The 16,413-nt window shown below is 35.5% G+C and overlaps 1 protein-coding gene across 1 annotated transcript; it reads right to left on the reverse strand.

Moving 5' to 3' along the window:
- Window positions 1-10,752: 10,752 nt before the first annotated feature.
- On the reverse strand, window positions 10,753-12,297 carry LOC130975587 (uncharacterized). The gene has a single exon (XM_057900361.1). The coding sequence runs from the start codon at window positions 12,295-12,297 to the stop codon at window positions 10,753-10,755; it is 1,545 nt and encodes a 514-aa protein (XP_057756344.1).
- Between the last annotated feature and the right edge of the window lie 4,116 nt (window positions 12,298-16,413).

The following is a 16,413-nucleotide window of genomic DNA, read 5'->3' on the forward strand; positions in this document are numbered from 1 at the left end:
CATACGCGTCGGTGTTGGTTTATGATTTTTTTAATGAAAACGTGGCCAACGAATTCTGAAGGGTTGTGGGGCCCAATCCTAACCAACTTTGGCGCCAAAGATGCTATTTAAAGCCAAGGATTGAAGAGCAAAGGGGATCCGATTCATTACACACATTAGGATTAGTTTAGAAGTAGTTTTCTAGAGAGAGAAGCTCTCTCTTCTCTCTAGAATTAGGATTAGGATTAGGTTTAGTTCTTAGATCTAGATTTAGATTCATCTTCTTCTACTTCTATCTTCTCAATTCCTTGTTGTTACATTTATTCTTCTTCCATTCTTTTGTTGTAATTTTCTTTATGTTGTTCTTGTGTTTTGTTGTAGATCTACTTTTGTTTCTCTCATTTTCTTTCAATTCAATAAGAGGTAATTCATAATAATTGTTCTTCTTTGCTTTTCTATTGTTGATCTCTTGCCTTTGTAGTTAGATCTCTCTTTAATTCTTGCAATTTATGTTGTTTACTTTTATTGCCTTTTACGTGTTTGATGAAATGTCTCTTATAGCTATTAGTTAGATTTTGTTTCTCTTGGCCTAGGTAGAGTAATTAGTGACACTTGAGTTATCTAATTCCTTTGTTGATTGATAATTGGAGAGATTGCTAATTGGTTTGGAGTGCACTAAAGCTAGTCTTTCCTTGGGAGTTGGCTAGGACTTGTGGCTCAAGTCAATTCATCCACTTGACTTTCCTTTCTTTAGTAAGGGTTAACTAAGTGGTAGCAATGAACAATTCTCATCACAATTGAGAAGGATAACTAGGATAGGACTTCTAGTTCTCATACCTTGCCAAGAGCTTTGTTAGTTGTTAGTTTATTTTCTTTGCCATTTACTTTCATGCCTCTTGTCCAAAACCCCAAAACAACTCAAACCAATAACAAGACACTTTATTGTAATTCCTAGGGAGAACGACCCGAGGTTTCAATACTTCGGTTTATAAATTTAGGGGTTTGTTACTTGTGACAAACAATCTTTTGTATGAAAGGATTATTGTTTGGTTTAGAAACTATACTTTACAACGAGATTTCATTTGGAAAATTCTAAACTGTCAAAAATCCAAATCATCACCCAACTAGGTAGCTTTTGTTTTTTGTAGTTTCTTCTGAAGATTCTGACTTGTGATGTTTTTCGATTTGTGAACTGATTGTTTTTAATTTCTTTCTTTCAGAAATGGTGAAGAGTAGATCCAGTGCTGCTTATCAGAAGGTTCAGAAGGCCAAGAGGAAGGCTCGGGCCTGAGCTGACGCTACCAAAGTCGGGACTACAGGTGCTCCTCTTCCTCATCCTCCTCCTCATGACTCGGGGACCACCTCTCGTCCGATCTTGGTAACCTCTACCTCTGCTTTTCCTCTTCCTCTTCCTATCCCCCCAGTCCGACCTCCCTCTGAACCTGAAAAAAGAAACGCAAGATCTCGAAGTCTGGCTCTTCTCCTTCTGAGGAGGCCAACTTTGATGGTCCTAAATTCGTTCGGAAGCACATCTTTCCTCATAGCCAAATCGGTATGGATGATGCTTCCTTTCGAAATCATCTTCAAATTATGATTTGCGGGGGGAGGGGGGTTCGGACTGCTGGGGTCTGCACCGCTCTTCTTGATAATGTAGATAAAACTCCTTTGAGTTCTTTTGACTCTTCCCAAAAAACTGTAGAAGAACTTTAAGGGAGGGTTGTTCTTTATCAAGAAGAGGAGAAGCGGCTTTAGGGGAAGGTTGCTTGAATGAAGGAGGAGCTGACCCGGCTTCAGAAGAGAGATAAGAAGCTTATGGGTCAGTGTGCCATGGCGAAGGGCCTGAAGGAGAAGGCGGAGCAGAATTACATTAGGCTCTTCGCTGAGAATATTGACTGTCAGAAGCAGCTGGAGTTGAACCGGGAGGCCTATCAGGACTTGGAGGATTCCGTAGCGAAGAGCTCAGAGGAGGCTTGGAGGATATTTAAGGAACATGTCGGAGTTATTGCTCCTGACTTGGACCTTTCTCCCATCCATCCCGACAAGATCGTTATTGATGGAGCTATTGTCTCCCCTCCTCGTTCCGAGACGGATTCCGAGCTGAAGACTTGTGGGCAAAGGCTTATTGAGTCTCCTCCTCGTAAGGAGCAACAGGAGGGATACCTGCCGAGTTCTTCAGAAGCTCCAACTTCTGCTGCCGAAGAGACCGCTCCGACCCTTCCAACTCCTGCTGCAGATCCGAGCTCCTTTTCTATTGGTGATTCCAATCATTCTTCTAATTAATTTCAGCTATTTGGGGCTCGGCTTGTGGGCCCCTTTGAACAATTTATCTTTTTGTTGTTTATGGTGGTAGTTCTTGACTTTTTTGGCTTTTTAGCCGTTAACAAAAAATGCTATTTGTTTTACCTTTTTTTGGATAAAGGTTTTTTTTTATGAACTGTCTTGCTTGTGCATACTTTGTTGTGTTTTATGTAAGGTTTTTAGGAAACCTCTTTATATTTGTGAAAAAATCTTTTTGCTAGGCAGGCTGCTTTTTGTCTGCATTTCTGTAAGATTTTTCGAAGACTCTGAAAACTGCCTTTGCTTTTAACGGATTGGTAGGATTTTTCTTATCTCTTTTGTGTTCCTTTCGTATTCAATTCTTGCTTATTGAATTGTTTCCATAACTTAGGTGTAGTTTAGAAATCTTTCGGTGTATTTTAGAGAATTTTTGGTATATTTTGAAAATTTTTCAGTGTATTTTTATTCTGATACATTCTACATATATAATTCAGAACTTTTCCTTTTTCTCCTCCTCATCTTCTGCTGTTTCTTCTTCTTCTTTTTCATCATCATCATATTTTTTTATTCATCTTTTCCTTCTTATTTTACCTTCTCAAATTTTCTTCTTGTTTTACTCTCTTAACAAGATTAAAAACAAAAAAATCAAACAAAGAAGAAAAAGAAATACATAATGCTGCAACATTACTTGGAAGAGGATGAACCTACATTTATTCAACTAAAATAAAGAAATAAGAAAAAAAGAATAAGAAAAAAATGCAACACTAAAGAAAATATTTTTGTGTATTTGTAGCAAAATTTCAGTGTAAAAACTAAGAAATTTCTGTGTATTGTTAAGAAATTTCGGTGTATTTTTATTCTGATAAGTTCTGCATAATTAAAAAATCTTCATCTTCCTCCTCCTCATCTTCTGCTACTTCTTCTTCTTCATCTTCTTATTTCGTTTTCTTATGATTCTTCTTGAGAGAAAAAATCAAACAAAAAAATACGTAATGCTGCAATATCAATAGAAAGGGGAGGAAGAAGAATGCAAAGAAAAAGGAGAAGAAGAAAGAGAAGGAGGAGGAGAAAGAACGTGGAATACAAATATTGAAAAAGAACCGTTTCTCTTTTCGCTATGTGTTTTTGCACTCTCTATATTGAATATTATTTTTGTTTAAACTTGAGCTAACTTGTATAGACTTGTATGTCAAAAAAATTTATATGTATAAGAGATCTCTAATTTAAAATAGCATAATTTATAATTATAATTAATATATACATATATTATCTACAAATAAATTAATTAAAAAATTAAATAATTTTCTAACAAAAAATCTAGTCCATGATCAGCAATATATATATATATATATATATATATGAAAATTTAAAAATTACACCTTCAAAATACATATTATTAGTTGTTTATATGCTGCTTTTTAATATTATTTATAATAATTTGAGCTGCACATCATTATCACTAGATAAAATAAGGGGGAGTAGAAATTTTATCGTCCATGTACATTCTCATATGGATTATCTCCACAGTCCAAATGATACCATGATTAAAATGTAGGGTTCACATCAATATCTTGTCCAAGATAAAGGGATATAGGCTTTACTCACATTAATCTCTGATATTTGTGATACACTTAAAAAATAATATAAATAGTGAAATATTTTTAGCATGAGAGTGAGAGAACGAGAGGAGTGAAAAAATACAGGGTGGGTAGAACCAAACAACTATAACATCATAAAAATGATTTGAAAATTTAGAATTGAGAAGAGTACCAATTATTAAATAGTGAATCGTTCACAGTATACGTAGATAATTTATCAAAAGATGTATCGAAAAAAGAATTGTTCTATATATTCAAATGAACAAATTAAATAAATAACATATATCTGACATAAAATGAAAGAAATAAACAAATTTATTTATTTGCGTTTATACGGTATACTATAAAAAGAGGAACTTTAAAAACATAATAACATAGATGAATAGAATACAATTAAGGAATAAAGAGATATTTGTGGAAAAAGCAAGTATAAAAGGAAGATAGAAGTTATGAAAAATAGAGACAAAATAAAAGAAGATAGGAGAAGGGACATAAAAATGAGTATAGTTGAACGTGGAAAAAAAAGTAAGATGATGAGAGCAGGTAGTATAGACAATACAAAGAAGGTAGAGAAATTGTAAGATCCACACAGAAATAAATGGACAAATTAAAAAAGATTGAAGTTTCAGTTGCAAAAGAAAATTTAAACTGGACGCAACGAAGTATTGTTGGAAGGACTACGATTCCCATTGATTTTAACATGTTGACTGAAATAACAAAGAAGAAATGGCCGTATGGAGTCCAAATTCAAAAGATGAGAGCGTACAAGACTTTATTGACTTTTGATAATTTAGTTGATGTTGAAGATGCCTTTAAATCTAATAGAAGTAACTTCTTGAATTTGTTTCATAATAGTGTATAGAGATGAGATTAGAATGAGCGAAGTAAAAGTCGAAGGATATAGTTAGAGTGCTTTAGTATTTTACTACATGCTTAATCAGTTGACATATTTAGAATACTTGGTCGGTTGATTTATTATTTATTTCGTTGTTATTGGTTCTATTGCTCTATATTTTATTGTGTTGAGTTCTTTTACTTAAAAAAAAGTAAAGGAAGTAGATGATTAATTTATACAACGATATGAAAACAAAGTAAAACGATCCACGGCTAATTAACCAAATTCAATTACATATTCAAAATGAAAGATGCAACTAACACACAGCGTAGTTTGCTTCGACTTTGATGGTGGATTTCATGTTAGAAAAAGTCTAAGAAGTTAGTAATTTTATTGAAATTTGGCTAGTATTTAATCAATAAAAAAAAATAAGTTATTCTATACTATTAAATATAATTTCACATCATTAAAAATATTAATGATAATTAATTAATATATAACTACAAATCACAAAACTTGTCACCGCCTATATTTTAGGCTATGCACTATTGACTAGGAAATCGTGGCGTGTATATATATTATTTTTTATTATTAATGCTATATGATTAATAAATATTATTATTTATTAGTATTTAAGATTTAATTATACATAAAAAATATATAGTTTGTACTTATGTTTATTAGAATTTATACATATAAATTATTATAATTTATATCTATATTTTTCAAATTTTACTTACATAAACTAGTAAAATATATTTATTAAAGATAATTTAATATTTATATTAATCAAATAATAGTCAAAATTACTAAAAATTATTATCTTCCAAAAATTCTTGTTTGTTATATAGTATAATTTTATTTTATATATTCTCTTTTATTAAAGGTGAAAAAGGAAGAAGAGAATTAATATAGATGTTACACACAATAATAATTATATACGGTTATTGTTAGACATATAATTATTTGTATATTTTTTTATTAATTTAAAAATTTTTTAAAAATAATATCATAAGTTCATATATAGCATAATATTAAAACTTTTTTAAATTAAAAATTTAGAATTTAATTTTTATGAATCTCAAAAGAAACAATTGCATCAAAAGAACATAAGACTAAGTATGATAACATGTAACATAAGACTTGTTGTATAATAAATTCTGGCCAACTTCAATCGGTAAGTGTGATTCTGACTCATACTTGAATTATTATATGTTTCAACTTGTTGTTCTCTATTAATAAACAAAAACGTGTGTAACGAAATTTCAATATCGTATGTATTCTGATCACCAACAATAATATACCTTAAAATTCTACTCTCCATTAGCTATGCCATTATGTTTAGGATGTTTGTACGTTATTTAAAATTTTTTTTAAATAATATTTTTTAAAAGATCTTTTATAAATATAAAAAAAATTTTATATTTAAATATTTTGTGTAAAATTTTTTTATTTATTAATTATATTTAAATAAATTAAAATAAGATAAAAATATTTTTTTGTTCATTTATTATATAAAAAATATTTTTTAAAATATTTTTTTTAAAAAAGATATAAATTATAACTTTAAAAAAATGTTTTTTTTAGTATTTTTATTTTTATTATTAAAAATTTGTCAAATATATTAAAAAATAAAAAATCTTTTTTTATTAAAAAAATTATTTTTATCAATTTAATAGTGATCAAACAAACAGTTAAAATGAAAGTCATATTACTTGGATGTGATTAAAATTAGTCCAAGATTATCCACACACTAATTACATAAGCATATTAAATAATGATGAATTAAGCACTAGCTATGATATATATAGTAGCTATTTAATTAGGCATGTTGCCTAAGCACTAAGCTAGATCTTTGCCATTTATTAGGCATGTTGCCCTAAGCACTACACTATAAATTTTTTTTTTAATAATTAACAAACATTTTGCACCCAATCGTTGAAGCAAAATTACAAAAGTATATCCCCTCTTGGAAAGCTATAGATTTTACTTTGGATTAATTATGAATTGCTTTAAGAAAGACATCATCATTAAATTGGTAGACTAACTGCAATGAAATTAAATTTAGAAATGCTAGAAAGACAACCAAAAAAAAAATAGTTAGGTAATTTATTATAATAAATAATGTAGGATTTTTTATTATTAGAATGTATAAAATAAAATAGGTTTAATTACTCTGTTGGTCCCTATAGTTTAGCGAATTTTTCAATTAGGTCCCTACACTTTTTTTCCTTTCAATTGGGTCCCTGCCCCCAATTTTTTTTTCAATTAGGTCCCTATTGACGGTAAACGTTACAAAAAACGTTAAGATTGAGTGATTTGACCATTATAACCCTCACTTATCCCTTACAAATGAAGGATACTCAGTAGGGATCTGAGGATCTGAGTTCTAACTCTCTTCTTCTCGCCTCTTCCTCAAACTTCTGCTCCTCTCTTTGCAACCCTTACCCTTACTATGTCAATACTCATAGATCAGAGTCAGTTATCTTCAGGAGTCTGTAGTTCCAGAACCCTCATCAAGAAGAGACATCTTTGTTTTTGTGGTGAGGCAGTTGCTGTGATGTCTTCTTCGGCAGTAGCAAGCCATGGAAGAAGGTATGTTGGTTGTGGGAGAATGCCAAAATGCAAGTTCTTCGAGTGGATTGATGATGAAGAAGATGAGAAGAGCGGATGGTTGAAGCAAAAGGAAAGGAGGGTCCGGTGCTTTTGTGGAGACACTCTGATTCTTCGTAGTTCAAGTACATCAAAAAATCCAAACAGAAGATTCATTTCTTGCCCTAATAGGAGATGCAAGTTTTTTGAGTGGGTTGATGGGAAAGAAAAAAAGATATCTGGAGAAGATGCAGTGAACAGTCATGAGCAAGTACTTGGAAGGGTTAGAGAATTGGAGGCACAAGAAAGGAAGATAGACAGATTAAGTGTTGATCTAGAAAGATTAATTGCAGAGGTTGGAGAAGTAGATGCCTGGGTAGGAAGGTTATGTGCTGAGCTGAGTTCAGTGGAGGAGCAATTTGCTAAGATGGAAGATAGTATGAAAAAGCAATACAAGATGCTAGTTATGCTGGGCTTGATATTAGGTGTTTTGATTGTTGCAGTGTTATATGTAAAGATGTAGAAAGCATGGTTGTTATGATAATGTAATAGTCTATATAAGACAATAGTGTACTGTTTAGCATGGGTTCAATGAAGTTATATGAAATGTTTAATTTTTGTAAATGAAAGGTGTTCCTTTGCTATTTAATATGCATACAAGTATGATACTGAGAAAAAAGTGAGTAAAACAAAAGATGCATTGAATTATAATAGATAGTTAGATACCATTGTTTTGTACATTATATAATGTAGGACACCTAGATAGCAACAAAATAAATGTGACACCCACTCAAAATAGTTTTCTACCAACATAACAAAAGTGGTCCACAACACATAACAACAGTGGTCCAAACAATAAAGAAACCAGAGTCACAGGTGAACACAAATCCTACATAACACAAGAGATATCAAAAAGAAACCCTAAACTCTATTCAGCCTCAATCAAGTGTAAGGTCAACATGTTCAGGCGGCTGATTTGTTGGCTTCCTAACTCCAATCTTCAGTCTTCCACTTCTTCTGACACCAAAGATTTTGGTCTTGGGCAAAGGTTGAGATGCTGGTGCAGTGGACAGTGATGCAGGTGTAGGCAAAGTGGTGGGCAGTGATGCGGGTGTGGGTAAAGTGGTAGGCTGTGATGGTGGTGCAGGCTTTGATGGTGGTGCATGGGTGTTTGTATGCTGTGAAGGTGGGACAGGAGTGTGTGGTGGCTGGGATGGGGGTGCAGGGGTGTGTGGTGGCTGTGATGTGGGTGCAGAGGTGTTTGAAGGCCTTGGTGCTGTTGCAGTCATGGGTGCAGCCCTCCCTCTACCCCTTCCTCTGGCCATCCCTCCTGGTGATCTTCCTCTGCCTTTAACCATCCCTGCTGCTGCTCTTCCTCTGCCTCTCCCTTTAACCATCCTGGATCTAGCAGTTGCAGCAGCTGCAGATCCATTTGTTTCATCAGCAGCAGCAGGTTCATTAGCAGCAGAGTCAACTCCTCCAGTTCCAGTTGCAGCATCAGATCCTTGTGTGCCTTCAGGAGCTACAAGATGAAATAGCAGTTAATAATAGTTCATCAACAATTGAACAAAATAAGTTGGCAAACAATACCTGTCACTATAGGATTTGGACAGAGTCTCCTATTGTGTCCGTATTGGCCACAATTACTGCAGGTAACAGAAGTTCCAGATCTTCTATACTTTGTCTGTGATCTGTTTTCATCGGGTTCTCTTATCCTAACCATCCTTGGCCTTCCTGGTTTAACTCTAAAAATTGGAGGGATGATGGTATCGCATTGTATCTTTGGCCACAAATTTTCTCCATTGATTGGTGATATTGACTGCCCATATGTAGCAAGGTATGCTGCCTTGCTATAATAGTTACTACAATAATCTTCCGGGTTGTCACCCTTCTCAAAGATAGCACAGCAAGCATGGAGACACGGCATACCACACAAACCCCAGAACCTACAACTACACCTTCCAGCCATCAAATCGACCACAAACCTTTCCATGATCATCCTGTTCTTATGGTGGACTTCATACTTCAGGTCTCCTGTCCATTTAGCTTGCCACTCCATAGCTCTAACCGCGATGATATCTAGCCGTTTCTTGGGTTTTGGCAAAAGTGTACCCTCATACCTCTCTGCCTTCTTCTTTTTTTCTGCAAACCTTGTCATCAAATAGCACCTAATCCATTCAAACATTGTCAGAATTGGCTTGTCTCTTGCCTCTAGGATTCTTCCATTGAATGCCTCGGAGATGTTGTTCATCAGCATGTCACTCTTGGCCAGAAATGTAAAGTGACTCTTTGTCCACAATTTTGGATCCAGAGCAAACAACTTCTCATAACAGTCTCTGTTGAGCTCCTTTAGTTGATTCATCCTTCTTTCCCATTCTTCCACATAGGTAGCTTTGGCAATAGACAGAATTAGGTCCCTTAGTATAGTACCACCCCCATATGCTTTCTTACAGTTGGCATATAAATGCCTCAGACAAAGCCTATGCTCCAGTGTTGGCAATGCCTCTTGAAAGATTTGCATCAGCCCCTGTTTTATTGATTCAGTCCAGAACACAATATACACAATATAGTCAGGTAAATGTTCACTAACATATCAAATATTCAACATTAATGTTCAAAAGCTTAGCCATTGCATCTAAACATAACATCACTAACATGTCAAGCTTATGTTCACAATCTTAGGCATTGCATATATGATCATATAAATTTCATATTTACATCTACAAACTTATCAAGTGCATATATGATTATATACATATCAGATTAATATTCACAAGCCTCCAGTTGCATATATCATCATAAACATGGCAGACTTAGATTCACAACCTTATATTCACAAACTCATATCAGTTGCATATATCATATCAGTTGATTTTTAAAACTTTATACATATTACATAATAAGATATTCAGTATGATCCTGGTGTCTTTTTAAAAAAATGGATAATGTTACTCATTTAATAATCTCACTCTTTTTCTTAATTTATAAAATCATACAATGTAAAAAATATTAAACAAATAGAATACGATTATTATTTCCTAACTTTTTAACCTGAAATTGACAACTAATTGATTTCATTCAAACTAATTACATTCGCTGATTCGCTATACTGAACTAATTACATCCTATACTGTATTTATAGATTAAGAATATAACTTACTATTCAATTATAAATAATGCGTAGAAAACCATGTGTCTTACCAAGAAAACTCCACTCCTTCTATTCTTATTTCAGGAACAGCTTTTTCCAAATTAAATATCATCACTTGTATAGAGGCATTGCATATATGATCATATAAATTTCAGATTTACATCTACAAATTTCATATATCATCATAAACATGGCAGACTTATATTCACAAACTTATATTCACAAACTCATATCAGTTGCATATATCATCATAAACATGGCATTCTTATATTTAAATAAAATTAGTTGCAAAAATTAAAGTGATACCTTTTGTTGGTCACTCATAAAACCCATTTTCTTGATTCTCCAATGTCATTTAACAGCATCTCTAAGAACCACCCCCAACTGTCCTTAGTCTCTGCCTCTACTGCATCTACGGCAATGGGAAAGTAATTGTCATTTGGATCTCTGCCAACAGCAACTAGCAGCTGCTGTCCATGGTCGCCCTTCAAGTGACATCCATCCACGCCAATAATAGGTCTACACCCCGCCAAGAAGCCTTTCTTGACTGCATCAAGGCACATGTACATTCTCATAAATCGGGGCTGGTGCGTAAGAGAAGGCCTATCAACCAATATGGTCAGACTAGATCCTGGATTTGCCCTAAGTATCTCTGCACAGTAATCCCTTAGTTTAGCATACTGTTGGATTGCCCGCCCATGTACCTCTTCTCTTGCCTTCCTCCTTGCCCAGTAAGCCTTACCAACACTGATATTGGCCATGTATTTGTCTTGTATAGTCTGAATAACTGTCGCAAGCTTCATCTCTTCCCCTCTACTGATGTTGTTGGCAATCTTCTTTGAGATCCAACTACTTGATGCAAGTCTTCCGCTATAGTTCCTTCCACATGTATGCTTTCCATTCAACGTCTTGATCCGGAAACAGTCAGAACCCCCCACCTTACTCGCAAAACAAACCCACTTGCACTTTCCCTTTCTTCCTTTGCAAACAACTCTACACCTCACCTTATCATTTTTTCGAAACCTAATGTCCCTACCATTCAATAGGGCATGCTCCTTAACAGCCTCTTTGAATTGACTAAGTGATTTAAATTCCAACCCCACCTGAAATTCATACTCTCTGTTCATCTCTGCCTCATTGTACTTAGGGAACCTCCTCTTTTTTATCATATCATCAGAGTCCCCCTCATAACTATCTATGTCATCAGTCTCATATCCATCAGATAAGCCCCCAACTTGCTCATCACCCTCCCTTAAACCTTCATCACCTTCAGCTGTTCCAGCTGCTGCAGTTCTCTCATCATTTAGTGGACCAGTAAATTCCCCAAATGCATTTGATGGTGGATCATTATCCTCCACCTCAAACCCAAACTGATCATCATGGTCACCATCGTCAGCACTATCATCAAATACCTCTTCTTCAGTAGAAGGCTCTGACTCAGCATCCACTTCAACCTCTAACAACCCATCATCATCAGCATTGTCCTCACCTTCCTCTGGCACATAATCAGCATCAGTTGAAGTGATCTGAATCCCATTACTTTCTCTGGCTCCATCGACAACATATACCTCGCAATGTTTGCAGGAATTTGACACCAGTGACCTAGCCATTCTCATCGCATCCCCATCGGACTTCAACTCTCTAAGACCTAACTTCAAATCCATCCCAGGTTCCTTGTACCAGACCCTAGCGAAACCCTTATACCCTAGTTGCTTTAGCTGACTGACAATCTCTTGTAATGACCATTCATCAACCTCAAAATGTAAATCCTCCACAACCATTCCTCCTAAATACTCTAATCGTTGTCCACTGTCAATAAATTTGCCACCATGGTGGATTTCGATACTGAAATCCAAATCACCCATAACTGCATACAAAAAAAAAATGCCATAAATCCCTCTTCAAACACTTTGAGAAACACAAGGAAGCTCTAATAAACAGAATGACAAACTTTCACAGGAGAAAAGAACAAAAACCCTTCAACCAGTGAAACGTTGAGCGTTGTCTTACCTAGAGGAAGAAGCAACGCCTACGACGACGGCAGTGATATCGGAGATGCCAAACCCTCCCGCAATATTCCGGTGGGATTAATCTCTGCAGCTGAGCGAGTTGGGAAGCAAGGCATGCACACGAGTTTCTTCTCTAAGTTTGGGAGAAGAGACCGAACAGTTTCCAAGAGGGTAAAATGGTATTTCAGAAAAATATAAATGAAAGAGCATTAGGGATTTCACATAAAGTTAGGGAATCTTTAACTTAGGAACGGAATATTCCGTTAAATCTAACAGTTTGGTCACGGTAGGGACCTAATTGAAAAAAAAAATTGGGGGCAGGGACCCAATTGAAAGGAAAAAAAGTGTAGGGACCTAATTGAAAAATTCGCTAAACTATAGGGACCAACAGAGTAATTAAACCAATAAAAAATAAGACTAAAATATATTTTTTTCATAATCTATGTAAACCGTAATAGGGATCCCGCGGTTTACGAATACACGTAATCCACTATAAGGTGTCGCAGTTTACGTGTGAATGACTATTGTGCATAAACCGCGACAGGAGTCTAACAGTTTATGCGTTAGTATAAATACGCTTTAGGGGTCTCACGGATTTCATTTTGTGGTGGTTGTAAAGTTTTTTAGAGAGAGAAAGAGAGGTTTTCTAGAGAGAGAAAAAGAGAAAAAAGTGTGGGTTGGTTGATTTGATATTGGAACCGGGACTATGACGGAGGCACGCAGTCTTTACATGCTCAACGGCATTGCGCACGTTGCTGACAACATAAACGAAGAGGTTAGTTTAGTTATTTTTAGTTAATGTATTTCGTATAATATTTTTTCTGTGATTTAGGTATTTAAATTTAGATTTAAATTATTATTTTAAATAATAAAATTTAGTATTTAATTAATTTAGATTAAGGTCTTAAATCGTTTATACCTTTCATTGAATTTTGTGATTAGAAAATAGGAACTGTATGTTACCTGTTTAAACTTTAATATTGTATTTTTTTTGTGTTAGATTACTTTAAATTAGTGTTGGAATTTTTATATATTTGGTTTCTTCTATCACATGCTCCAGCTGACTAGGTGTATTTATAGTGTTCGAAGGCAGCAGAACATGCCTCTGTGTGACAGGATCGTACCCCATCTGGAGAGGGCTGGTTTGTACCACCTGACGAGGCTCAACGCCAGGTGGTTCTAGTTGGATGAGCCCTTAGTCAGCGCTTTCATTGAGAGGTGGCGTCATGAGATACATACCTTTCATATACCCTTTGAAGAGTACACTATCACGCTGCAGGATGTAGCATACCAACTGCGGCTGCCCGTGGATGGTTTACCTGTATCCGGGTGCCTTATAGATTTTGAGAAGCTTATGGAAGAAGGCGAATCGGCGTGAGAGTGGTTTTAGGAACTGTTTGACAAGCTTCCACCACAGAATAAGGTGAAGCATTATACAATCCACTTCACCTGGTTTCATGAGAGGTTCAAGGTGCTGCTAGATGATGCTACAGAGGAGACCGTACGCATATATATATGCACGGGCTTATATTATGATGCTGCTTTCCACTCAATTGTTCGGTGACAATAGTGGAAATCGGGTGCATATACGGTGGTTGCCCTTTGTGGCGAGACTTGATGATATGGGCAGTTATAGTTGGGGGTCGGCAGCGTTGGCCTGGCTATATCGTTGCATGTGTCGGGTGGCCAACAAAAACGTGACAAACTTGGCAGGCCCTCTGTAGCTACTGCAATCATGGATTTTCTGGCGGTTTCCTAGCCTCAGGCCGCGGGGATTCGACACACATTCCTTCCCATTGGCTTCCAAGTATACATATCTGTACAGTTAAACTTTTTTTACTATGGTTCTGCCTGTTAACATTGTATAACATTGTATTCGTTCAGGTGGGCTACCTACTTGCCGACATTCGACTGCAAGGAGGAGATAGTCGTCCAGTGTCGCCTAGCGTTGGACCGCTTAGGTGATCGAGATGTAAGTCTATTCATTTTGTTTCAATTTTTATCTAGTAATTAACTATATATTTGTTAGTTAATGGACTAATAAATGTATTCTGTCAACGGCTGTATCGAGCGTATTGCATTCGACATGTTGCAACTAATTTTGCTCTCAGCTTCAAGGGTCAGGATGCAAGGCAGATGCTCGTGAATGCGGCGTATGCCAAGACTAAGGCCGAGTTTGACTACTGATTTGATATTATGAGGACTGAGAATCCAGCTATGTGTGATTGGTTCAACCGACTGGAGTACGATAAGTGGACCCAACAGGATGGAGGCAGACAGTTCAGCCACATGACGACGAACATATCCGAGTGTGTTAACTCTGTACTGAAGGAGACACAGAATCTGCCGGTTATTGCACTTGTCAAGTCCACATATGGGAGGTTAGCAGAGTTTTTTGTCGTCCAAGGGCAGACAGTAGAGGCGCAGTTGAGATCAGGCCAACGGTTTTGCCAGGCGCTGGTTAAGGAGATAGAGCGCAACCTGAAAGATGCGAGGTGCTTCACGGTTACTCTGTTTGACAGACATTAGTTTGAGTATACCGTGGCTGAGATGAATCCCACTGGTAACTTCTCCCTTGGGACGTATCAGATTTTTCTCAGAGATCGCACTTGTGATTGCGAGTACTTTCAAGCTCTCCATTACCCGTGCTGCCATGCGATTGCATGATGTGCTCAGTCCCGGTTAGATTAGGCTACGTACGTCCATGAGGTTTATACCATGAGTAAGGTGTTCAGCATATACCGGATGGGGTTTTTGCCACCTATTTCAGAGGGTCTGTGGCCACCGTACACCGGTCCTACTATCGTTCCTCCTAACATGAGACGTGCAAGAGAAGGGCGACCAAGGTCAACAAGAATTCGTAACACCATAGATGAGGCCGATACTAGTCGGCCGAAGCGATGTGGGCTATGCAGACAGACAGGACACACTCGCAGGACTTGCCCTCAGCGAGGATCCGCCCCCAGTACCGAGGCATAGGTGTCATTAGGTTGTCATGATTAGCTTACATTTTTCTTTCCTTATTTGTGTTCTTGTTCTGTTGTAGTTGTACTACATACTGTTAAGTAAAGTTGTACTTGCTGTTTGTTTTACGTGACGTTATTATTAGCGATTCTCTATGTAGTTGTTATTCTCTTGAGTTAAGGTGTTCTAATTTTGTTGATAATTCTATGAGTACAAGAGACTAATTTTAATTACACCAAAGCAGAACCTATGTTGCGCCATACATAAAAATTACAAACCAAACTTTCTTCCAAAAACTTATCCTCCATGAAAAATATACTAAATCCACACTAAAGCATAAACTGCGACACCCCTACCGTGGTTTATGTGATATTTTTCTTCTATCGTAATCCCCGACACCCTTATAACAGATTATGTGTATTTGTAAACTGCAATACTCTTATCGCGGTTTACATAATTTATAAAAAAATGCATTTTAATATCCACTTTACAAAATATGTATTATGGTAATATTGATAACCAATTTATTTAATTCAGTAAATTATTTTTTATTTTATTAATATTTATTAATTATTATAATAATTAATAAATATTAAATAAGATGAATTCTAACCGCTTTTAACTAATTTATTTTGATTATCAAATATTTTCGAGGATCAAATATTACCTTATATTCAATTCCTTCTTCCATCATATCACCATATGTGTATCTTACATGTTGAATAATGCAGCCAATTAACATTTAAAAATGGATCACTAATAAAATCACCAAACTTGATTGGTTAAAACATATACACGAATTGCTTTCTCTTCTTCTAACTAGAGTTTCCAATGGAATTGCACGCATGTTGTGCTATTGCATTGTTGAATGGATTGTTGAAACACGATGATGATGCATTCTAATTTGCTCCTTCTTTCAATGACTAAATTTCAAAAGTCATTAATAGATTTAATTTGTTAATTAACTACGCTATTATAAGTCATGCATATATACATCTATCAAAGATA

Source organism: Arachis stenosperma, chromosome 1, assembly GCF_014773155.1.
Source record: "Arachis stenosperma cultivar V10309 chromosome 1, arast.V10309.gnm1.PFL2, whole genome shotgun sequence".
NCBI lineage: Eukaryota > Viridiplantae > Streptophyta > Magnoliopsida > Fabales > Fabaceae > Arachis > Arachis stenosperma.